The sequence below is a fragment of the Cupressus sempervirens genome, chromosome 7 (genome assembly GCF_028749045.1).
Source record: "Cupressus sempervirens isolate cs-2001-9-10 chromosome 7, ASM2874904v1, whole genome shotgun sequence".
Lineage (NCBI taxonomy): Eukaryota > Viridiplantae > Streptophyta > Pinopsida > Cupressales > Cupressaceae > Cupressus > Cupressus sempervirens.
In genome coordinates this window covers 565,805,556-565,831,651 of record NC_143124.1, presented here as the reverse complement: position 1 = coordinate 565,831,651, position 26,096 = coordinate 565,805,556, and the positions used below count along the sequence as shown (strand labels likewise).

At 36.4% G+C, this 26,096-nt stretch overlaps 1 protein-coding gene across 1 annotated transcript; it reads left to right on the top strand.

The window, feature by feature from the left end:
- The first annotated feature begins 459 nt into the window (after positions 1-459).
- On the top strand, positions 460-25,085 carry LOC149548015 (conserved oligomeric Golgi complex component-related / COG complex component-like protein). Its single transcript, XM_089792035.1, has 12 exons — positions 460-640; positions 729-881; positions 1,951-2,099; positions 14,182-14,259; positions 14,793-14,886; positions 15,105-15,179; positions 15,316-15,612; positions 16,061-16,128; positions 16,228-16,282; positions 16,456-16,594; positions 23,989-24,173; positions 24,329-25,085. The coding sequence occupies exons 1-12, from the start codon at positions 518-520 to the stop codon at positions 24,749-24,751; spliced, it is 1,839 nt and encodes a 612-aa protein (XP_089648161.1). The 5' UTR covers positions 460-517; the 3' UTR covers positions 24,752-25,085.
- The last annotated feature ends 1,011 nt before the right edge of the window (positions 25,086-26,096 follow it).

The following is a 26,096-nucleotide window of genomic DNA, read 5'->3' as shown; positions in this document are numbered from 1 at the left end:
GTCTCCAACAAAACTGGCCCTAAAATACTGAATAGAGATGTATCCTTTTTTATCGAAGCAAATAGGTCTTCATTGTTTAAGATATGCATCCTACAAAATTTAGAAATTTTCACAACAAAATAACAAGCAGCCAAACTGAAAATTGTTTCATTAACTATGATCCACAACCATATGTATTATTTGTTTGGGTCTTCTTTTACCACTTTTACAAATATGTACCATTTCTCCTTGATAAATTTTATGATTTCCCTATGACCCTTGCCAAATTTACCCACTTCAATCCAAAATGAAAATTTCTTCTACCTATCCAAATTGGGTACCATGCATCCCTCATGCTCATTATCAAATTATCAACAAATTTCCTATAGTTTATTAACATATTTCAATTAGTTTAAAGGACTCCTTAAAAAATTAAAATAAAAAATGGCGATTTAATGGACTTCGGAAAAGTTCTTGCGTATGATTATGCAGGTCCATCGTTTGTAATTCGAAGCAGGTGCCATTTTTCTGCAAAATCATGGCATCAGTAGCAGCAAATTCTCAAGGAGCTATGGTTCCCAGGATTGTCTCTTTGGCCAATGCAGCGCAACAGCCTTATGTATCGGAGCTGCTTTCATATACACTCGATCGACTGCACAAGGTTTGGATTTTCATCTGTGTATGCCTCTCCACAAATATGAAAATTACATTGTTACATTTTTTAGGGCTTGGGCACACGGTGTTTGCAGGAGCCAGAGCTGCTTAGAGTCGATGCAGAGCGCTTAAAGAGACAAATGCAAGAGGTGGCTGTTGGCCATTACAGAGCGTTCATTACTGCAGCTGATGCATTGCAGTCTGTTGGGGAAGAAGTGAATTCAATTGACAAACATTTGGAATCATTGGTAAGATACATCTTCTTTTCGCAAGATGAACGAATGCTAGTGCCCGGATATAACTTGCGATAGCTGCTATAAACATTAGGTCTGAAAACAGATATGTAAATCTGCACCTTATGATTAGAAAATGTTAATTTCTGGATCAGCAATTAGGTGTCGTAACTTTAGAGGTAGACATTCTAGATCGCGAAGCCTAGATCTGAACTAAAATCTGTTTTTTCAGGCGTTCAGGGCTTTTTCCCTCATCGTAGGCTGAAAGATCTGACTGGCTTAGAAAGTTAGAAGAAATAGAAACTGCAATATCATGTTTAAGGGTTTCTCGAGCCAATTTTATAGGACATTCCGCGTCCTTTTGAATTCATCTTCTATATTTTTGTTCAACTTCGAAATTATTTTCAAGGTAGAATTGAATTATATTATTAATTAATCTGTAGTAATTCTTGCATACACCTAAAAGCTTAAAACATATAAAGAACTTTTCAGAATATCGACTAAAGGTTCGAGAGTGCAGTACGGTCACCACTTCTGGTCAAAACAGTCTCCATCGAATCGTCCACAGATACTCTCTTCTCAAACATTTCTCTACTCTAAAACACCCCAGTTAATTCTTCCATTAAGGTATACTTTTTCTTTTCGGTATATGTATTATATACATACAATATGTGATCAAGAAAAAGCTTCCATGGAGCATTCTTAGTAGTAGATGCCAATAATATTATAATAGAAGCCAGCTACATGAATCCAAGAGTCACACCTTAGATAAGATGTCACTTTGGGGCTTTGTACTTGGGTTTCCACAATGAAAATCCATTGATACATCCCAGTGAACTCGACCCTTTTGACTTGAATAATAGTTTTTCTTAGGTCTTTCTTTCTTATATATGCTTGTATCCATTAACATTCAAAAATAAAGGGAGTTGCTTATTCTGATTTCTACTTAAATTATTTAATCTAGTGGACAAAAATGTAATTTTTGTTTCTCGTGTTTGCTGTTTTGCATATAGTGAAGTTGCTTATTAGGCTTTAAATTATAGTATATCCTACAGATTGACGACTCTGACAATGCTTCTTGCAGATATCAGAAGCCCCAAAGCTGAGCAATGGTTGTAGTGAATTTATGGACTCAGCTCAGCAGATATTAGAGAAGCGGAGGCTTAACCATACACTTCTTGCAAATCATAATGCATTACTTGACTTGCTTGAGATTCCTCAGCTTATGGATACGTATGTTTTTGCTTATAGTCTCTATATTTCATTCATTCTTGTTGTGTCATCCATATTACGGAGACTGCAGTTGACAATTAAAATAAAAAGGATAAGTCTTCAATTGAGAAAATGAATTGTTTAAAGAAGCCACATCCGTGGGTGGTTGGAAGTCAGCTGTACATATGTGACATTATGAATTATTTGACGAGTCTCATAGAAATCTTAGACAGAGAAGGTATGGTTAATAAAAAGACCCAAAACTGTGATTTATAGTGAACTAGCCCTAAATTGGCAGTAAAGTAGATTTAATTGTCTTTGTTTGAACCTGGTCAATATGACAAAGTAAGAATATTCAGGTTACAATCTAGTTATATCTGTTATTATATTCTGAAAATTGTTAAAATTGTCTGTTGTTAGTTGCATCATATGATCTAGATGCTTAGTGTGTTACATGGTAAGTTTTTAGTATATCATATTTTAACAGCACACTATACCTTTACAGGTAATTAAATTCGTTCATATCCTTTTTGTGTCTGTTTTTTTGAGATACTTAAATAAGACCAAATTTATAACCAGCCAACAGTGAAACTGTGGCATGATAACTAATAACCTAATTTGCTGGTTCTGGTATGCTGATAGGGTCTTTTTTTGTTTGGGTATGGTATGGCTGGGTACAGTTGTATAATACATGTATTTTTAACTTTTTAAAAATATATTGAAATGTAAATACATTTGAGACTGATATATTATTTAATACTTTATTTTGAATCTTTGATAGTATGATACTTTATCATTGACTGATGTGATAAAGATAAAATCATCAATGTCAATATCTGTGTGCTCGCAGAATGCCTCAAACTTCGCAGAGCAAAATTACCCAAAATATTTATGTAATTTAACCTTGACATTTTGATCTTTTTATCAGTTCCCAGAAGTGATTTATCTTTTTAAACTGGATGTCTATAATAATGACGAGTGAGAGAGACACAGTACTGGGACTCATTGATTAAGTGTACATCCAAAGGACCAAAGACATTTATGTAGATTATTTCTGAGACATTCCTTACTCTAGAACTTATTGAAGCAGGCAACACTTTTTTTGCTTTCCAAACACACAATGTTGACAAAACTCAAACCCAATAAAATATTTTGAGAGTTTTTTTTCCATACTTGTCCTAACCAGAGTTTTCAGAACTTTTTCTCGAATATGACCCAACTAGTGTTGCTGCAACAAACATGACTCAAGTTAAGTGACATTGAAAGATTTACACAATGTTGATGCTTTTAACCTAAAAAGAGTTCCATGCTTCACACTGTTAGCCAACACCAAATTGCATCTAGCCAACCTGTCTTCAGTTCATCAAATGTGATATGCGCACCAGAGTCAGTCATTGTAGAATAGAAATCAAATTCCAAGCCAAACCTGGTATATGAAACAGATTAGAGAGTGACCTCGCTCACCTATCATGGAAGACATTTACACCTTCCCTCAACGAATTACCCCTCCCCTCAATCAACTATTTGGAGCTGTTATCACCAAGGAAAGTCTGTCCTCTGTCACACTTATTGTAATCAGAGTTTTATAACTCACAGGGACAAGTTTATGCTATTTAGTATGTTTCTGTTCAACCCTTGAGTTCCGTTGAAATTTGGTGCATGCATTTCAATCGCCTATGCCACTCCCCAGAATAAAATGAAGTTTGTTACAGGCCACGCACAACCACCTAGTGGTCTGTGTGATATATTCTAGGTATACATTTCAAGGGTGGAGGTGGACTGCAATATGCAATATCTGCATGCATGTGTCTTAGGACTAAATCTCAGTCTCATCTCTGATACAATTAAATTTACTTTACAAAAAGTAGCTTATACAGCAGGTTGTTCATTCAGGATACCACAAGAACAATACGTAATAGCACATTAGTGCTAGGCAATAGGTCTCTGTGCATTTCAGAGCTGGATCCTCCTCATTGTGTTGCAATACACTTTCTCAAAACTAAAAGCACAGAGTAGGATTGCTCCTCAGTGCATCACCTTTCTGATATGCACACTTCTGCAGAATTTAACTGTTGCCTCCATGCAACCAAGGATATTTTGTTTGACTGCTATGCAACCCGAGAATATTAAAGCAACACATTCCTTTTATCCTAGCTCATTATTTAACAATTCATTCTTTGATACCATGTTCATATGTTGACACCATATTTCCTTTGCGTCACTCAGAAAGCATGCATTTAAACATTCATAACTAATCTTTCAATACAACATGGCCTTCATATCATAATGTGCACAACACTCACAAATTCATCAGTATACATTCAAAACTCAAGTACACAAAGTTCACTCATGCCCTTTTCATTACAATATTTTAATAATGTCTGATATTCAAACCACTGTATAAACTGTAGTATTTTGTGCTTTTCGTAAGTAAATACATAGGTATGCTCTTCCATTGGGGAACTAATATGCAGATTGCATTAAGTACGATTCACTCATTTTTCACAAATTTCATTACAAGCACACTCTCTCTCAAGAAACATGAAGTAGAAAATTCAACATATCCTTTAAGATTAGGTGTTGTACACCTTGCAAATTTGGGTGGATATTGTATTTATTTTGTATTGTAATATGTTATAATATGGGGCCAAATATAGAAGGATGCTCCATTTGGGAGGAATCTTAGACTTCGTTTGATATGAAATATTGTGCCATTTGGTGTGAGCATTGTAATTCTGGTTTTAAAGATAACATATAGAAAAACCAATGCAAAAGTCAATATAAAGATTCTCAGCTTCACTTTACAATTACTAATAGATCTACTTTCTCAGCTTTAATAGTTTGCATGAAGGACTTCAAAACAGAGGATTGCTCATCTCTCTGTAAAATAAGACATCCTTAAATGCCACAGGTTTTAACTTGGGACCCTAGTTAACGATTGGGTCAAGAAGATATTCTACGTGCTGTAAACAATCAAGCATCACAGAGATTTAATATAATGCATGATACAATTCTCAGATGACATGTACATGACTGTTTCCCAAAGGTTTTCCAGTAGGAGAGAGAGAAGGGAAGAGAGAAATTGCTACACCTATTTTTTCGTCACTTGTGCATAGCACTGAAAGCATCTGACCATTAGGTTGAATACGTAGCACTTAAGTTATAATATGTTTTGCGCTAGGATGGAAACTAATTTTGGACTCACACCTTTAACTTACGTTCTAAATTTCATGTTGTGTTTAGATAAGTAATCTCTAGACTCTATAGACTAATGCAATTTGATATGAGAATTACTCTATGTTTTAAGTTTTCCGAAATTTTATCTTTTATTTCTGTCATCTGAAGACTGTTTGTCTTTGTGTTATAAAATATTGTTTTAGGCATTCTTTTGACTTAGAACAACCCAACTATGCAGCATTTTGTTTTAATAAAAATTTAAATGAATTTTGCATTTCTCAATTCCTTCCACTCAGATGGCACTTTTTATCTTTCCAAAGTTTAACCTTCTCTAACCCTATCTGCAACCTCTAGACATTTCCCTTAAATAAGATTTTTATTGTTTCTGTTAAATCCATATGACACTGGCTTTAGAGCAGCGTCTCAGTACCAACTAGCAATAATAATGCACGAACTGTTGTATATTTTCTGTGTGCATTTAAAACAGGATTGTAGTAATGTTTCTTGAATGTGCTTTCATTCTTTTGCAGTGCTACTGATTCATTTTTTGTTAGCATGAATGCTGATGGTATTCCTTTGGGGGAGTATCCTAATCATTGCTAGAACACTTGGGGAGATTGCTAGCATGATTGACATGTTGCATTCATGAATGTGTTTGTCATTGATGTCAACATAGTAGTAGTTCTGTGAAGACTGACAGAGTAGTAGATAGAGATTGTGGTTGTATGGAGAATGTTTTGATTATCTGGAGATGCGCGGTTAAGGACATGTTCCACACTGTGTCCTGATAGCGAGGTCAAGTGCACATAATCTAAGTCGAAGATATACGGAAGTTATATGTTATTTATAGAGAGCATTGTAGAGACAAAGTGCCTGGAAAGCTGTTTTTGATGATCCTATTATATCTTCTAATAGAGATGTAATTTGGAAATGCACAATTGCACAGTGTAAAAGGACAGCATGCTGATGACATCAGCGAGTGCGCAAGCCTTGAAGTCGCACACATGAGAAGTTGTATAGATTGTGAGCCGATAGTGCTATATGGTGACGAAATAATTAATTATCTTATTGTGTTCCTATTATAATTAATTGGGAATGCCTCAAGGCCAACTCCAGGAATTGTTTTGAGGACTTGGTATAAAGGAAAGTATTTTCTTTGTTTTTAAGTGTATGTGTTGATGTCAATTTTGTACCACTACATAACATATAGAAATTGAATACTTGATATGGAATATCAAATGCTCAACTCTCTCTTGAAAAGTAAATACTCATGAAGACATGAGAAAAAACTCCAATGTTCCTTACATCTGTGGATACTAACTCAATTATATTAATGTGATTTGCTAGTTAATCACGTAGGCGGCCTTACATTTTTCATTCAAGGATTGTCGAACTCTCGTTGTGATGGTGATGATGTTTGGCTTTGTAAAGTATATGAGTGCCAAATAATGTTGATGGTGATGATGGAGGGTGCGTGTTCAAATGACTTATGCCTTTCTAACTTTCTTCTCGATTGTACTCCAACTACTACACTACTTGCTGTCTTACTCCTACTCCTATGAATGGAAAGATTAGCAAATTGACAGGGATCAAATCTGATGAAAGCTTACCAGCGGCTCTACCTTCATAGATGCAATGATTCAAGGGAAAAAGACTAGATTACCACTCAAGGCTTCCTAACCAGCCGCTAGTATGCTAGTGGCCTAGTTTATAGATCCCTATCAAACATCCACTAATATCACCATGCAACTATCCATCTACTTTTACTCTTAACAACTTTCTTGAAATAAAATCTACTTTAACAACTTCAATGAAATTTAACTCTAACTATTGGAAGTAGAAACCATGCAATAGCACCAAGTGTTCTTATCATCATGCAAGTCACAACAATGATAAGAGAAGCAATTTTGGTATTATCTTAAGCAACAATTTTCTTCAACCCTTTACAAATGAGACCAAATGGCCTTATATAGGGGCCAAAATTACAACCAACTGTAGAGATTAAGAGGCAAAATCAACGATCCAAATCGAATCCTAGAAACCCTAATTAGGGTTGCCACCCCATTGGCCAATGAGAAGACACCACCTCATCAATGGACCAATGAAAAAAGGAAAAGTGGCAACCAATGAGAAGGCACCAAAATGGTAGCCAATCAGAATCAAACACCTATCCTACCCAAGAAGAAGGAGAATTTACCACTTGGGCTTATATCAAATGATCTTCTAATATAATCCTACCCTTTTCTTTCATCTTTTTAGCCAATGCAATGAACTTGGCTAGCCTGTCATTAACTTCCTTCATGGGAGGGCAAAGCGTATGCTTCATCTTGAACTCAGCTGAATTCATCATGTTGCTTGTTGCTTGCAGTGTCTTCTCATTATCCTTCTCATACTCTCTCGCATATCTGATAAAGGCATTGAGGAAGGCAAAGGAGCCCAAAAGCTTCTTCTTGATGGCAACCTTCCCCAACTCATCCAATCTTGATCTAAATTTTGTCTCATTGACATTCTCCACTTTGATATCTTTAAAATCAAGTGCAGCCCCAACATCGGTCATCATGGTTGAAATGGAAGTGTCAATGCCTGTGCTCTATTGTGCAATCTCATTCCGTATCTCTTCAAGTATCCTCAATCTGATAGTCAAGGCAACAAACCAAGACTCCACTGTACTCATTCCTCCTTCATCTACCAACTTGGTTCTTTCCAAATATCTCTCCAATAGCTTAATAAATGCGTGTAGCCTAGGAATGGCTAAGTCCTTGACTGGAAGGAAATCCCTCCATTCTCCTTCAAATGTTCTGAATTTGTCTCTAATAGCCACTAATGACCTAAATGTCGAGATAAAGGAAGGCAAGAAATTTCACCCATCTTGAATTATATCACTGATCCATTCTTTGATTTCGTGTAGTTGAGTCAATATTTCTTCTATGTTTCTCCTGCTGTCTTGAGAAATGGTTGCCCAGTGCAACTGTTGGATAGGCTGACAATCGCTCCAATACTTGATCTCGGCCTCCAACTTTACGATCCTTTCGTTTACCTTCCTCAACCTTTCTCTAATTGAAACCATGCCTTCTTGGATCTCCTCACATTCCATGTCATCCGTGATTCTTCCCAAGTTATGCTCAACTATTTCATACTCCTAGGTTACAATCTCATTCACTGCCTTGTTAACCTTTGGTATAGCAATGTGAACTTTTCGGTGACCTTCATCATCTCTCTAGATTACCTTTGCCATTGTTTTTGCAATTTGTTTATGTTTCTCACTATCTTCCTTTCCCACTAACCCTTGAATATCTTCAACTGTTTGGACAATCACCACCTTGCCTCTTGGCATAAGCATTTGCCTTAACCATAGTGGTGCAATGCATCTCCCCAAATCCGATCGGTTCGACTAGCAAGGCATCACCAATGGCCTCAAGCACTTGGCTTATTTCCTCAATATCAATTGGCCCATCCTCTTATTCACTAGTGACTATCACATTATCTCTATGTTGGTTCTTTGAGAGAGGAGAGTATTCGGTACTGTCACTGTAACCACTTGATTCCGAATCAGAGCTCACCTCTACCGCAACCCCTTGTCCACTTGTATTATCCCCTTGGCTTCTAGCCTCAATTATGCTCTCCCTTGATGGTGATGCATTTTGTCTCTCTATTGGAGGCTCCTGATGTTCTTTACTTTTCTTAACCTCTAGATTTCTCTTCTTGCTTTTAACTACTCTTTGTTGCTGGCTATTGCCTTCACCTTTTTGTCCGACTGACTCCGCTGGACCTTCCTTTGGTTTCATCTTCTCATAAGTAAGGCGTACCATCTGACTTTGTAATTGCCTTGACTTCCCATTGTACCACGACTCAATGTGTAGATCAGCTGTCCTTGTAACTACCTCTAAGGAAGGATCCTGATGATCATCCCAATCCACTAGACCTAATTCTGTTGCATCCATTGTATCATAATCTTCTCTTAGCACATTTTCATCATCTTCTAGTTGATCGAGAACACCAAGGCTTCTCTATCTGATTGTCCTCATCATGTTCATTGATAACCTTGAGAAAGCTAGCTTTCTCACAGGAAAGTCATCCTGTGCATTGGCCCAAAAATCTTCTATAGTAGGAATATGCTTGAATGTGTTTTCGTGAGACGCCTTGATAAGACCATTAGGATCGAATCCTTGTCTTGCTCTATACCATCCTAGATGATATAGCTCTAACTCTTTCTCTGCTGTTGCAAAGGTGATAGGATTGGGGTAAGTATCATTGCCTATTCCAAATGACAAGGTAATCCCTGTCTCACCTTTAAGTTTCATCATTTTGTCATAATGCTCAAGTTGCCTAGCCAACTCCATCAAAACTATCTTGTCAGGTGGGTACGTTAGAAGTCTCTTGGGACAAACTGTACTTCCTGCTACTCTGATATATGTAAGTTGCGGAAATTGGATGAATCAACTCCCATACTTCTTAACTTTTGCTTCTGCTTCCGTTGAGAGCTTTCTAGCAGGTGTCCCTTGTAATATCTTTACTGTTTTCATGGATAAGGCATCATAAAACATCTTATAATCTTTGGTGTTATGCAAATGAAGCTATGGATAGCACTCATGCACCAAACATTGCCCCAGCCCATTGCCAATCACTCCTAAGGCCTTAAGTCCAAAATTTTCATATAGTCTTGCAATCAGATAGAAAAGATAGGATCCCATATAGAATTGTTTTTGATTTCACACTATCCTAAGTTGCAACTCTAAATTTTCACTTATGATTCTAGCCCAATCAAATTTTCTCTTTCCATTTTAAATTTCATCAATAAAGTAGTACATCCAGTTCTTGAGTTTCATACCTTGAGCTACGCCCATGATTCGGTTGAGAAGCACAATAAGATCGCTGTACTCCGATTTAAAATTTGACTTGGTGAGCTTTGACGATTTGGTAACTCCCTTCTTGCCTTCATGTAGCCAATTCTGCTTTAGATGAATGAAGTAAGCCTTTTAGTTACCCTAAAAGAACTTGGTTTTTTGATCCATTGTTACCACTGTCATGCCTCTATGCTGGGGAATATTGAATACTTCTTCGACCACTTGTCCGTTGATGTTAGCCAACACTCTCTTCCCTTCATAAAAAATGATGGACTTGGTCACAATATCAAACCGGGATGCACATTCCATTACCAATTATAGACAAGGCAAGGTAAGAGAGAAAGCCGCCGCGTGTACAATTTCGCTCTTGTAAATCTTCTTTGTCATGGGGGATTGTCCTTCCTTCAATCTATCCTTCAATTGTACCATGTTCATTGTGCCGATATTGGTATCATTTATTCACCTCACTTTTGAGAAGAAGGTGATGTAGTGCAAGGCAGAAGAATCCCTAAAGGAGATGTCCTAGTCCGCAGCTAATAACCACACAATGGAAAATAAAAACAATGCAAGATCTGATACCAAATCACAAACTCTTTATTCATAAAATAATTGTTACATGCAATGTGCCAGGCTGTAAGGCCTTCCCAGTCACGACCAAATACAAAGTAAGTAATAATTCTGCAAGATCCCTCAAGATCCAATCCAAACCCTAGCTAGTCCAGATCCACACTTTGGTAGAAACCTCCAAGGAAGATCCAACTGGTACTTTCAAGCCCACCAAGCAATCTTTTTGTTTCCCAAGCCTTAGCTACTAGCTCTCTTCAAATTCGCTCCTCTACCACCTCCTCTTCTCCAAGATGGATGAATCATGACTAAAGACTTCACCATAACCCCTACTTATACCAATCTAAGCCACAAGTCGGCCCAATATGCTACAAATTAAATATCCCTTACATTAACTACTTGAAGAGCCACAAGTCGGCCTTTAATAGGAATTAAATACCAAATGCCTTTAAAGGCTTACAATAATTATTAAATACATCAAAATTAACTACCCAAGACCCAAATAGGTCCACTCAACTCCACCAAAATCCCTTAATGATGTCGGATATCCAACTACCCCAGGATGCTCTTGCATTAGAAGGTGGTCTTAGGCATCACATCTTGTCTTTTTTGGTACTCGTTCCCTTTGGGTTCTTGCTTGCACTAACATCTACCATCTTAAACACTTATTTCTGCCCCTTTGTTCTAAATGATATGGACTACACCTATCAATCTCCAACCTTCTTTCTATCGATGAAATCTAGCTTATTTCTGCCTCTCCAAATCTTATCTCTACACTTATCAATCTCTAAACTTCAATCCTAGGGGTGGGACTACCACTTATTTTTGCTTCTTCGTTACCTTAGGATGGACTACACTAATCAATCTCCAAACTTCAATCCTAGGGTGGTCTAGCTTATTTCTGCCTCTCCAAGTGTCCTATTATGAAATCTACACTAATATCTCCCAACTTCAGCCTATCAATGGAATGATGAAGTGGTGGATGATGAGTGCAAGAAGAAAATAAGGAAAACTAACCAAGCAAGAACAAGGAATAGAATCCGTCTTTAAAACCAATCTTCACCTCTAAAAATGAATAGAATATAACTTTAAATCTGCTTTTACCAATAATCGGGCCCCTTCAAGTTCAGATCAGATCTTAGAAAATTCAATCCTACTTGCAAATATGACGCCCTAGCAAAAATCAGAATTCACCAACGTTGCAAAATCTGCCCATGCCACTAAATCAGACCTTAAATCACATTGCCCTTGTACCAAATAAAATCGCCAAATTCTGGAAGGAGAAATCGCTACCAAAGATGGATAAATCATACTTAAAAGAAAATCGCCCAAGCTGGAAAAAATCAGATCTGCTCCAAAAATTGTCCTAGGGTAGAATTTCGCCCAAGCAGGAAGGAGGAAAATGCTGCCAAGAAATGGAAAAATCTAGCCCAAAATTGCCCAAGTCTGAAATTCGCTTCCCTTAGAAAAAAATCGCACATCCAAGGAGGAGGAAAAAAGAATGAGAAAATAAGAGGAGAGGAAGCCCCTCTTATACTACACTTTTTGCCTCTCTAAGTGGGCCGACCTGCTTGGAGGGAAAACAAAATTAATTTAGTCCCCTAATTAATGGCCCAGATTTAAATGTAATATTAAAATTACTTAGCCCTATAGTGAAGTTGGCCCATTTAATTGCTAGTTTTGATCATAAATTGCAAAATAGAAACAAGGTAAGCCTAGGAGATGTCAAAATTTTTATTTAATAATGTTTTGGCAATTAAAATATCATTAAAATCGAATTTAGCAAGCCAAAGTCAATTTTCAATTCGAAATTACCAATTTCTTTTAACATTTTTAAAATCCTCTAGGCAAAATTTCAACCAAATTAATGAGATTTTGCAATTTAATCCAATTTCAATTTTGCAATACACTTCCAATTTTTTAACAAAATTAATCTTTTTCTTGGCACTGGAACTTCAAACTCTAAATCCAATTTCACTATCAAAATTTCTTTCCACTGAAAAATTTCAAGATTGTCCAAAACGACTAAATCTAACAAATTCATTTTGAAAATGCTCAAGCTTATACAATTATATCAAATTTTCAAAATCCGTCTAAGTCCAAATTTGCATATCTTGCCAGATATCGTTTTAACCATTTAAAAAAATGTTGTTGAATTCTGTTTGGCCTAAGGATAAAATTACATGTTCCGCATAATCAAGTTTCACATCGGGTGAAAAATAAGCCAAATCAAATCCCTCCTAGCCCGAAGGCGTCCAAGGTGTAAAATTATCAATTGGAAACCTCTGGACAACTCCAAATTTGCTAAGGCAACCGAAAAATGGGGTCCCCAAAATTTTTGGGGCAATAGTGTGAAAACCTCACAATAATATGGAGTATGCAAAGTAATCAAAGAAGTGCGAATAAGAGCAGAGTATTTGGTAAATGCGAGTAAGCGATCCAAGGGATTATTGGATGTGAAGTTTGTGATCTGGTATTGAGATTAGAAGGAGTAGAGGTCTGGTTGATAGGACAGAGAAATTATTGTACAATTCTATTATTTTGCAAGGAATAATACAAAGATCATTTGGACAGTGGGTTCATTGGTCTTGCCCTTGAAGCTATTTGGACAATGGGTCCATCTGCCTTCCAGAACTCCTAATAGGGTTGGAATCTCCTAACAGGGACTGATATGTTTTTTATTGACTCCTAATGGGGTCCATCCTCTAATGAGAAATATTTATATTAGTACATCATCTTGTGGGTACCATCCCCACCGGGGTTTTCCCTCTGATCAAGGGTTTCTCTAGTTAACATATTTGGTGTTATTGTGCATTGTTGTGGTTTTTGATTATATTGCTCATTTGGTTAAGATTTAATAAGGCTGATAGTTGTGATAATAGTTGGATAACTAGTTCACACCCTCCGTCTCAGTTATATTGGTGGACTATATATTCTAACATGTTTTTGTGGAACTGGTCTTTTCCTGTAAATCTGTTTTGATGGAAAGCTGGACGTGTCATTGTTTTTTGTAGTTCTTTCACGAATTAGGACCCATAATCTAATGCTGAGGTATTTTAATAAATGATTTATTGATTCCTCAAGAGTCCAAGACACTGCACCATGTTCACTTGTTAATAGCATTATACTGTTACTGATTGTCATGAAAATGGAATTTGTTTATGTTTGAATGCAATTCTTATTTGTTGACTGAGTTATGAAAAAATAAGTTTTATTAGGATTCTCTGCATAAACTCTATTTACATGCTTGCTACCTGTAGGGTGAAAGTTATGATATTAAATTGTCAATTGATGGTATTATTTCTCTTACTTCTTTCTTTAGATTCATTCTGTTCCTTTTCAGTCTGCTCCTTGTTTCTGCAAATGTCAATGCATGCAGAGGACTCTTACTGTAGGTTGATATGAAATTTCCCATTTATACTTGTTTCTGTGATTTTGAATGGTAAGAAATTTTACAGTTGCTTTCATTGAGTTTATAAAAGGCTGAAAACTGAGAAAAACTTACATTTCTCTTGTAGGTGTGTTCGAAATGGAAATTATGACGAGGCTCTTGATTTAGAAGGATTTGTATCGAAGTTGGCAACCATGCATCCCAAGTATGTTCTTTCTCAGATATCTGTATTATGTGCAGCTTAGATATGTGTTCAAATTGGGAAAAAAACTACATGCCCTTCGCAGAATGAGCAATATTAAGATACAACAAGCTGCAACCCTGAAGGTCAACCAAGTAACCTGCTTTTCTGCTGAGCAATGTGTTTTATTGTTTTTCTTTTTACATTAATTAAAAAAAGGAATGAGCATACTTTTAAGGTTTGAGTGTGCTGTCACAGCTAGGAATAATCAGCATATGGCATGCATTTTTACCTTCAAAAAATCTTTACCTTCTCTTGCAGATTCCCCCCATTTGCTAGGTAGCTCTTTTAAAAATTTACCTTCTCCTTTTCTTCTTTTGTTTGACTATGGTTTACTGCACATTCACTTTTTCCCTGATTTTTTTCTCTCTAGAATTGTCTTTTGCTTCCTTCGCTTCAGTTAAATTTAATCATGCTTCTAATTCTGAATATTAGCATTGTAATTTAAAAGATAGACCTTGAAACTATCAATTTATTGTTTAGTATTGAAATTTCAGATTGCCTGTCATTCAATCGTTGGCAGCAGATGTTAAGCAGACCACACAATCTATGCTTTCTCAGCTTCTTCAAAGACTTAGATCAAATATTCAGGCAAGTTTTTGATGGTTATATGAAATCTCACCTCTACGTCTCTGAATTCACTTAGATGAAAAATGAACAGTCAACCAAATTTTGAATAATGAAGAGCAGTATCATTGACTATGCATTGATGACTAAGTGACAATCAATATAAAACTTAATTGCACATTCATGTTCTCTTTCAACTTGTTAATAACTTTTGACTGCAATTTTTTCTTGATAGAGTGCAGTTGCCAGAATGTCTTCGGGTGATTGGATATCTTCGACGTCTAGGAGTATTTAGTGAACAGGAAATGCGCTTACAGGTTTTCAATATCTCTGAACTTTTTCATAATCATCGTGTTTGTTGGGTGTTTACTGAGAGGTATTGAAGTATATAAATTATCATAAAGCTGTGCTTATTTTGTTTTCCAATGTTAAGACTCTTTTCTTGCACAACAGTTCTTGAGATGCAGGGAGGCATGGCTAATGGGTATTATTGATGAATTGGACCAAGGAAATGTGTCAGAATTCTTAAAACGCATGGCAGATTGTCATAGAGTACATCTTTTTGATGTTGTCACCCAGTATCGGGCTATATTTGCTGATGACACATCTGGCAATGAAGAAAATTATGATGGTGGCCTGCTTTTCAGTTGGGCCATGCATAGGATAACATCACATTTGAATGTACTCCAGATTATGTTGCCAAAAATAACTGAAGGTGCTGCATTAGCCAATATTCTTGATCAATGCATGGTAAGGGCTTTTAGTTTCAGCGCTCTCTGTTAATATTTGTTAATCATGTGAGAAGCATAATGACGAATGCTCTGAATATTAGGATATTATTCCATCTCTTATTGAATTAGTCATTGCAACCTTATTTATTTTTCATTATTCTAATTTGCGAGATGTAATATTTTGTTTCTTACCGGCATTATGTATCTTCCCTATGGTTGGTGTTAACCAATCAATTGACTTTGATGGTTTGGTAATCTGTTTTTCTTTTCTTTGTGTATGTGTTGATGTTACATAACAGATTTTCATTGAACTCCCCTCTGGTTGATTTGTTTTTAACAACTGCTGCATAATCTGCTGTTAAACAGCAAAGCTACATGATTAATAATATATCTACATCTTTTTGCTTCTTATACTAGTGCAGGGAATTACCTATCCTGACATAAAGTTCTGTTTGATATTTTTCCAGTACTGTGCAATGAGCCTTGGATGGGTTGGGTTAGATTTCCGAGGTCTTCTCCCCCCACTTTTTGAAGCGTAAGTAGGTTGGTCAGCATTGGCTTTCTTAGACTCTGAAATATTTTCAGATTCTCTTTGTGCTCACTTTCGTTTCTGTCACCTTTTTTTGTTGTACAGGTCAATGCACAATTTATTTGTGCGTAATATGGCTGCCACAATTGAAAATTTTCAGGTATAATGCAGTCTTTTCATGCCATGTTCTCCTTAGGTACAGCCCAAACTATATTTCAATGTCTCAGTAAAGCCTGATAAGACTCATTGTGACTGTTGCCTCAGTTCCTAGACATTCTCGATTTCTTCAACTTCACTAACAATTAGTATTTGGATTTTGTTTCTCGAGCTTAGCTAGTGTTGGATTCACATCGTTGGGTACCACTTCCCCATGTTAAATTTGTCAACAGAGGTAACACTGACGAGACCGATGACGGGATGGCTCCTCCCGAGTCTTTAATGGAGCATCCACCTTTGGCAATGTTTGTGAATGGTAAGATTATAGTGAAATAACATACATAAGTTCCATTTATACCTTTTTCTATATATATGCAATGTTGATTATTCCTTTCCATTTTGTTCCATGCTAATCCCTCAGGTTGATCTCGGGATATTTATATCAGGTGGCACACAAAATTTGTAAATGGTAAAAAGAAATGAGATATCAACTATTTTATTCTTGTCAGAGGACCACACGAATCTTGGTTAGTAGAAGAGAAATTAATGGTTTGAGTCACCCATGTTGAAGTTTTATAACAGAAATGAAGATAAACAGAAACTAAAATAAATGGACAAAAGACATAGCAAATTATCCTGGAAAAACCCCCATCTTGAGGGAGAAAAGCCCAGCCACAAATATATCATTTGTATATTAATAAAAGAGCAGAAGACTGCTTTACAATGTCCAAAATTAGACTGAAACTGAAGCAATGATCATCACCCCTATGATCTGTAGACAATAAATGGAATACCCATTTGATACAATTTACTCAGCAAGGAATATTAAGCAGCAGCTTGAATACTCCTACATATATATCACAATGAAACAAGGAATATCAATCTATATCTCCCTATACAAATTCCTCCTAGAAGAACATATAAAATTGCTTCGTCCTTTCATTGTCCTGCGTTACAAAGTGAAGACCCTTTGTTGCCTTGACCCTTCATTGCCCCGGCTTTGCAATGTCTTGATCCTTCAAAGTGAGGACCCTCTGATTTCTTCAATAAAAAATAAGATTATATATATATATAAAATTAGGAAAGAAAGATAACTACCAACACAATAATATCAACACCCTACTATCTGCTTCACAGAATAAACATGTAAGATTACTCACAAAAACAATAAATCTATTTATCTAACCTGCCATTCGAAAACCATGAAGTAGTCTTGGTGCTTGTTGAACAGTCTTGTACCATCTCTATCTGAAGAGGTTTGAGTATCTTGGAGGGTTCATGCTTATTCTAGAATAAGAATATCCTGCCTTATTTACTACATTTTTTCTATTAAATATAAAGCCCGCTACAATAGTTCAAAGTCGCAAGAGCTGTTTACATATTGCCATTAGCTGAGATCACAATTCTACTACCAAAATATATCAGAGTATTTCACGATTATACAAAAATCCCGTAAATAAAACATGTGTTACAACACTGGATTTCAGATAAAATGAAGCATTCAGTAACAGATCAGAACCATGCAGTCCAAGTAGAAGGACCATATGTCCATTTGAGTCTTTTACCATTCTCTGTGATGATATTGTAAGGATTAGACATAAGGGCTTCTCATGGAAGAGGGGGAGCCGGAGGATCTGCTGCAATGGGAGTAGTAACAAGAAGTTGTTACCACTTTCATATCAAGCATCTATTGAATATGTTATTGTCTGTATAGGAGAACCTCATGTGCAGATTGCTTGTTTCATTAGCATAGGACTATATCAAAAACTTTGTTGACAATAGGTAATCTTCTAGTGGTTAAAAGGAGAAAAGAAAAGCGGGCCAAGGGCAATGCAGACAAAAGTGAGTTTAGGCCAGTATCAATGGATCACTGGGGAACAAGCAGATGGAATAGATGCATGACTTTGAGGTAACACATCATAATGAGTTATGATTTGAGAAGCTTTAGCTTGCACATCGGGGCTAAGGGCTAGCACATCTGAAAAATGTACTGCAAAAGAACCAAGGAAGCAGTTAGACATTGTGGTAACTAAAGAAAATGCTGTATGATGGGATCCTGGTATGATTATAGAGAAATGTGTGATGACTTTAAGATAGCATGATTATATTCACTTGAATGGGGCACCCTCTTATCATACAAGTAGTGGACATTCTAAAAGCTAGGTTTGCATGGGAAGAATTTGAATAGTTCAAATTTGAAAATGTTGTGGATCCAGTGTCTCCACCCTTTAGAATTGTCTGGGTATAGCAGCATGTATACGATTCTATTTGGATTCACCATCTTGTCAAAGAATACTTCATAATATACATCAATTTAAAGATGTTTCTCTATTAAACTATTGCAACCCAAGGACGTGCACTTGGCCCAAAACCCAATAGTACTTGGTGCGGGGACATCCTCGGGATGGGTACTTGGAGCACCCAAGTACCGCTGCTGCCCCCAAGTGTCGCCGCATTGTAGCTACACCCACCATTGCAAATGACAATGATGTGGTTATGTATCCTTTTGAAGGCGATCTAAAATTTGAGTCTGCTCACAGTCATGCTGCTCTAAAATTGTTCCGTCTCATGCAAAAGCTGAATTACATAAAAACTAAAATATAAAAAACATGTTTAAAAAATTTAAACAAGAAAACCTTTGACAATATATTTATTGAAAAGGCATCAATGGAGTTTGACTTGGAAAAAATGAACAAAGAGAATCAGCTTCAGGCAATGAATGATGAAACATTTCACAAGGAGATGAGTTTCTAGCCAGATCAGATTTGGCATTCTCAAGGAAATCTTTTGAAACCAAAAATCGATGGAAGCTTTGATAGCAAAAGGCGACAAAAATGCAAAACTCTTTCAATGATCAATAGTTGGTAGAGCATAAGTCATCAAGATCTCTGGGTCAAAGTTGGTATTGGTTCTAGCAGTTGAGCCAACATAGCTAAAGCAAGAGGTGATAAGTTTCTCTGAGGTACTTGTTGAGAACTCAGGTTCTCTGTTGGGGAGAAAACATGGCATTTTTAGTTCAATTCTTAAATTGATATTTGAGTCACCAAATGTTAAGCTGATGAAACAATTCATGCAAGAGGAAATGAAGGCTGCACTATAGTTGACACAGAAAGATAATGTTGACTGCTAGGGTTGTCGTTGCACCAAAAGATAGACCTGTCAATGCCAGATACAACCACTAGACTTATAGAAGACAAGAGACCGTTAAGCCTTGTTGTGAATCTCGTGAGGATGCTGACCCTCTGCCAACAATCCCCCTTCCAACTTCACTTGCTGCGGTTTGCATGGATTCGAACCGGTGACCAAGCTCTGATACCACTTGTTAACCGCTAGGGTTTCTGTTGCCAGAGGTTTCAAAAGAAGATTGGATTTTTATGAAACAGACTTTAACCTGTAATTTGCCAAGGACAATATTCTTTTTGGGATGGCTGGATATGAGAAGCCAGAGGTTTTAAAAGAATATTGGATTTTTATGAAACATACGTTGGATGGGCTGTAAACAATGAAAAATTCTAACTGAATGACAGGACACAACAAATTGGATATATGTTCAAATTTCAAATTGAATCCCTGGCTAGCAAGAACTTCAGAATTTGCTAGTTCAGAGCTGCTAGAAGAGATACATCTGCTAGAATTGGATTCACAACCTGGAAAGCAAAGTTCTTATGCATAGTAGGGAGGATAACTCCCACCATGTTGGTTCATTAAATCCTAGGATGCATATTTTCTGTCCATAGGGGTAAGATCAGCAGGGAGAGCCATAATTTTATAGTTCACCAATTATGGTGGCCTATAGGACCTTGTCAAAGCAAGTATATATAGTGGGGGGAGATCCAGGATTGGATTCACCAATTCATCATCAAGCACCAAAAGACAATATTGGGAAAACAAAAAAATGATAAAGGTTCCTTTTTCGTTGTTATGGTAAGTTTATGAGGGAGGAAATATAATCATCAATCCTGACATGGGAAAAGGTATGTAGAGAAAAACATACATAGGGATCTAGGATCAAGGACCTGATGATCCAAACCAAGCATCAGGACCAGAGGTGAAACTAGCATTATATATGAGGAACATGACGAGCCTAGAACTGTCAACTACCACACGTTTGAACTTCAGCGCTTTTGCACGGTAAGTTGATAAACAGACATAATGCTTGAATTTTGGGATGACTCATGGTAGGTGTACCAAGTTCTCAAAGATATCACCAAGCCTACAAAAAACTTGGGAATGTTTAAAAGAATCAATTGGGGCCAAAGTTTGTGATTACTGCATGAAGATCAGGCAAAGGAAGGACATTTAGATAATGGATGCCTCTTTGTGACTGCTGCATTTTAGACTAGCAAAGGATCTACATTCAAATACTTGGCAAGTGTCTTATGATCTATGGGTAAGTATAGTTGCTTGAGATGGAGTGGAAATAAGATACGATTCTTCTAGGAGATGGATATGTTGCAGTGACCAAGGATTATCCTGAAGAACATGGGTGATCAACAAAGCTTATCTGGAATGACTTAAAACTCCAAAAGCAAACTTTTTTGCTAGGCATGCAAAGAAAAAAGGGTTCTCACTTAGGCAAGGAATGAAAGAGTGGGCATGTAGGATCCTTCAAGATGCGTGCTGTGTAAAGAAGTAAAAGAGACTACATAGCAATTACTGCACTCTACTTTATTCAGTGAATTTGGAAGAACCTGTTGATTAACCTGTGTAAGTTGTGGATATTCTCAAATCCAAGCAAATCCTAGTCATTGAGAAGAGGATCAAGGAATCTTGAATCAGTATGGCAAATAATGTCTGTTAGCATCTTAAGAAGCATATTGCTTGAAATTTGGTGATAGAATTTTCCAATAGAAATATTTTCCATAGAATGAGTTTTTGGTGAGAGAAGAGATGGTAACACTGAAATGTATCCACCAAGTGCAGAATTACTTTTATCGACCAATCCAGTGGATCCACATTTGAGATGTTTTGGGGACAGGAATGATAAGTCTCCTCCTCACCCCTTTTAACTGCTTGTTAGTGGATACATAAATCTTATTAGAGCAAGAAAAAATAACAAATATAAAAGGAACTGATCGAAATTAGGGAAGTCTCCTCTCCATACACTGTTCAACTGCTGTTATTAGACATGCGGATCCTATAATTGTGAGAAATAATAACAAATATTGTAAAGTGAGAAGATTTATGCAGATTGAAAAAAATAAGTGGGATGGAAATGCATGACAATATTAATTCTGCATGTTGACATCACTTGTTGATAGACATGTCCCTGACATCACACTCTACACAATTATGTTTAGCATAACTTCCGTAATTAAACCATTAGCCCTTATTACTCACCTGATATTGTAGTGTCCATTTTCTATCTATGGCAGATATATCTAGCGGTCTCCTTGTTGAATTAAGTTTTTTAGAGGCAGAGTTTGTGCAAGATTAGCAGAAGCTTCCTCTGATAGCATTGATGTATGGTGAGGCTCTTTGTGGTGCTTCTTGCCCTGCAGCTGTCTCAATGTTGCTGAATGAAGAGTACTTTACACAGAGAATTTTGATATTTTAGAATGATAAAGCAAATTCTTGGAAGAGGAAAAGGGAATACAGGGCTGAGGATGAATATGGCTTAAATCAAAGCTGATCTCCAATATAAATGGGTTGCAATGTTGACTTATGAAGCTCTATAATTCTGGTACTTGACAAGATAATGTTCAGCAAGAACTACATTCCATGGGAATGAGAGGAGAAGGTAGAAGAGGATGAACCAAAAACATGAAGAAATTGCAGTGATGAGGGCGGGGATTCAAGTTGTCTATTAGGAATTGTAAGTAGTAAAATGCGACTATTTTTTTTCTATTCGATATCATTAAGTCAGAATCAGAATTCAAATACATCAATCAAGAGTTCATAAAAAAATATCAGAGTATATCAGAGTGACTGATAAATTGGCCGAGTCCAGAACATATCAAAACATAACAGGACACAAAATCTTAAATAGCACATATATACAATGGAAGGAAGTCTTCATCTAGGTTCCCACTGTCATTATCAGGATGCTTTTCCTGATCAGAGTCTGAAGCATTTGTGTCTGGGGAGACAGCATTATTTCTGAGAGTCTCCGAAGTCCTGAGCCATTTTTCCATCTTATGTGCAGTTCCTGTAGTCATACCAGCCGCATTCCTCCATTGCTCGTTTTGTTTCAGCTGCTCGATGAATTCAGCCAGCGTGATTTTTAACTCATGTTTGTCCTAAACTGTGGTATACCCATAGGCAATCTCTTTCTTTTCCACTGTGATTCTTCCTTCTCTAAGTACCTGCAGAAACTTTCTTTCTATCATCTTGTTGATTGCTGTGACCTCCATCTCTTGCAATGGACGAATTGAGGGAATTTAAACAAAATCAAAATGCAACGATTTTGTTCAATGATCGGAGGCGGTTAAGCCCTTGTCACGAATCCCGAGGGGAGCGCTGAACAAATTTCTAACATGACCTTGAAGGTGCCACTGAAGGATTGGTGTTCACTTCCATTGGATCTGGGTGTTCCAGGTCTCAAGCCATTGAAGCCTTAAAAGGTAACTTTTTGTTAGATAGATGGCTGTTCAAGACCTCGGCTCTTTGTTTGGTTTTATAAAACCATGTTTCAGTGATTGGGTTGGCTCTAGTGCAAGTGGGGATGGTATGTGCTTTGCTTAAATGTTAACAGACAAGTTCTACTTCATATGTCAAACTATGTTCAAAATATTTCTTAAGAAAATAGATGGAAAACACTAGGGAAAAACTAGAATGGTGTTCACTTCCATTGGATGTGGGTGTTCCAGGTCTCTTAAGCCGTTGAAGCCTTCCAAAGGTAACTTTTTGATAGTTGGCTGTTCAAGGCCTCGGCTTTTTGTTTGGTTTTAGAAAAATATGTTTCAGTGATTGGGTTGGCTCTAGTGCAAGTGGGGATGTAATGTGCTTTGCTTAAATGTTAACAAACAAGTTCCTACTTCACATGTCAAACTACGTACAAAATATTTTAAAAGAAAATGGATGGAAAACACTAGGGAAAAACTAGAATGCCTCAGAGGAAAGAATGATGTAGATGAAACTATATTGTTTTTGATGGTTTGGATCATAGAATACTTCTAAACATTCCTCTCTGCTTCATTTTATAGTTTCACCTAAGAATAATGTATAGAACCAGCCAGAGCTTCTTGGACAAGAATGCTGGTCTTCTGTAAAGTGAAGAATGTAGAAGCTGGTAGACTAAATGTAAAATTTAATCATGTCCTTTCTTTCACAAGACAATGTAATCCAAATACACATCAAATATAAATTAATAATAAGTTTATCCTATTTTGCTGTTGAAGAGTCTTAAAACTGTGCATGGTAACTGTAAACTTTCATATGCATCTGATTTATTGTTTTTTAGCTTTATTCAACCACTTATGGGTGATCCATTGCAACTCTCAGTTTACTGAGCAATTTTTTAAAGTGACAATTTATTTTGCTCCGTCAGATTTATTATTAAGAATGCAACAATTCACCAACAGATTTATTATTAAGAATGCAACAATTCACCAAATACTCTTATGCTTTACAATGATGGCATTTATATAACACTTCTAATAAGTCATCATACTAGTGGCAATATTAAGTACAATCAGGAAACACATATTATGGTCTAAACTCAGATTTCAATCTTGATCATTATCTTTTTTCCATTATTAATTTTTACAGGTGTATTGGCAACACTCAATGAATTACGGTATTGTGCTCCAATTAATTTGAAATCAGTATTAGCATTGGAGCTTGTACGAACTTTCCAGACTATTTCAGATTATCTGGTGCTCTTCAATAGAACACGAATACTGAGAGAGAGCGAGTCAACCCTTTTCCTGGCTATGTGTCGGGCATTCATTGAGGTGAGACTATTTTGTGTTCCTAACATGGTAGCTCATATTGGTTCAGTGTTTACTCCAATTTTTTTATATGTATTTTTGTGTCAATCATTTAGGATAAAATCTTCCTTGAAATTTTATTGCTATTCGATCTTGTAACAATTTGATTGGAATTTCAGGTTGCATGCCCGTATTGCATTCGCTGCTTCAGTCGTAGTTATCCAGGTGGAGTTAACACAACTGAATTAAGCAAATCTCTAGAAGGGGTGTACAGTCTTGTTGGAAGTACTCCATTGAGTCTTCCTCCAAGTCATAGCATCCAGAATGAGACATCAGGCACTCAAATGCTACCTTCAAATCATAATAGCCTGGATTCAAGAAGGCAGGCCTTGGAAGATAGTCTTGAAGATCGAGGCTCAAATGCTCTTGAAAATGGAGGAACAGCAATGTCTGAGAATGGGGATGAAATTTTGGTAGGCACTTTGGGTGCAAACAATAGCAAACTTAGTAATTCTGAACAAGTACAAAAGATGACTGAAAATGTTGACAGTGAGTCATCCACAGCGCATTTGAGGCAATCACGGACAAATCATCAAACATAACTTTCTACGATCTTGCTGCAATCATTTGTTTAGCAAAAATGTACATGATTTTTGTCTCTATTCTTTGTATATGTTACCCTGATTCAGTTATATAAAATGTGTTCCTCCCGAACCTGTACCAATCAAGGATAATATCCTCTCAAAGGCTCAAAATTCAAGCCTTTTTGGGAATCATGTTCTATTATCATTGAATTCTTGTTTGCCATTTTGCATTAATTTCATTAAGGACAAGAATGTACCAGATATCAATATGATAGTCATGGAGATTGCATTAAATTGTAACATTAATGTTGAGCAATGACTAGAACGCTTTGACAGAAGATTTAAATTTGAACAGGACTGATATTCTCAGATTGCCCATGCATAGCCTGGGTTTTTGAGTAGAAATTTTAACATCCACATTGCCAGAAATAGCTAATGGGATAGTCAGCTTGTCATATTGACTTCTGCATTTCGATGCTTTTTCTATTCAAGCTGATGATGAGCTGTCCCAACTTCTCAACAGTCCACTGGCTGAAAAGGCTGCAAAGATTCATCTGTCAATATATTTACATTTATGTCCCTGTTGTTTTTGAAGGCATCACATTTCAAATTTTTTTTTATCTGATTCCATTCCCCCAGAAGTGCAAACAATTCTTCTCTCCAAACTTTTGGCCTTAAGTGTCTATGCTCGACTAATTTTTGCTGTAGAAATGTGTTTTGTCTTATCTTTGTTAATTGACTGCTTAGTGTAAAAACATGGACATTTGATCCAAGAAAGTGTTATCGATGTGATTAATGTTAAATCCTTCCAGATGTTTGGATAACTTCTCTATCTTGTTTATGTACCTTCTCTATCTTGTTTATGTGTAAAAGTCATAATCATGCATGTGTTGACTGTAAATATACAGCTTTTTATGATAAAGCCTAATGGTTAAAGCTTAACATTGCTTTTATTCCTGGCAGTCATTAAATATTTTAATAGCGTTGAAGTGATCCAGTAGTTATTTTAGGAATATATAATGTTAGAAAAATCATTATTAGTCCCTGCAGGGTACTAATGTTTTCATTACACCCCCTCCAATTAATTAGCATGACAAATGAAAAATACAATTCTAAAGTTCTGATGACTATATTTTTAAAATCAATTTTTGAAACAAAATTTCTTTTTCCCTATTGGTTAAAGACATTTTTGCTGGGGGTTATTTTGATTTTTCAGCCACAAAAAATAAGAAAAGAAGAAGATAGGAATGAATTTATTGCTGTCATTATTGCAGTGTCATAATCGCAGAATCTAGACACTTCCAGACTCTACAATAATCCTCCATAACATGAACTTTACCGTTGTCCCAAATATGAAATCTGA

Coding starts and splice junctions, on each gene's coding strand:
- LOC149548015 (XM_089792035.1), top strand. CDS start 518: ATGGCATCAGTAGCAGCAAATTCTCAAGGAGCTATGGTTCCCAGGATT. Junction 14,260..14,792: donor TTGGCAACCATGCATCCCAA/GTATGTTCTTTC, acceptor TTGAAATTTCAG/ATTGCCTGTCATTCAATCGT. Junction 15,180..15,315: donor AACAGGAAATGCGCTTACAG/GTTTTCAATATC, acceptor CTTGCACAACAG/TTCTTGAGATGCAGGGAGGC.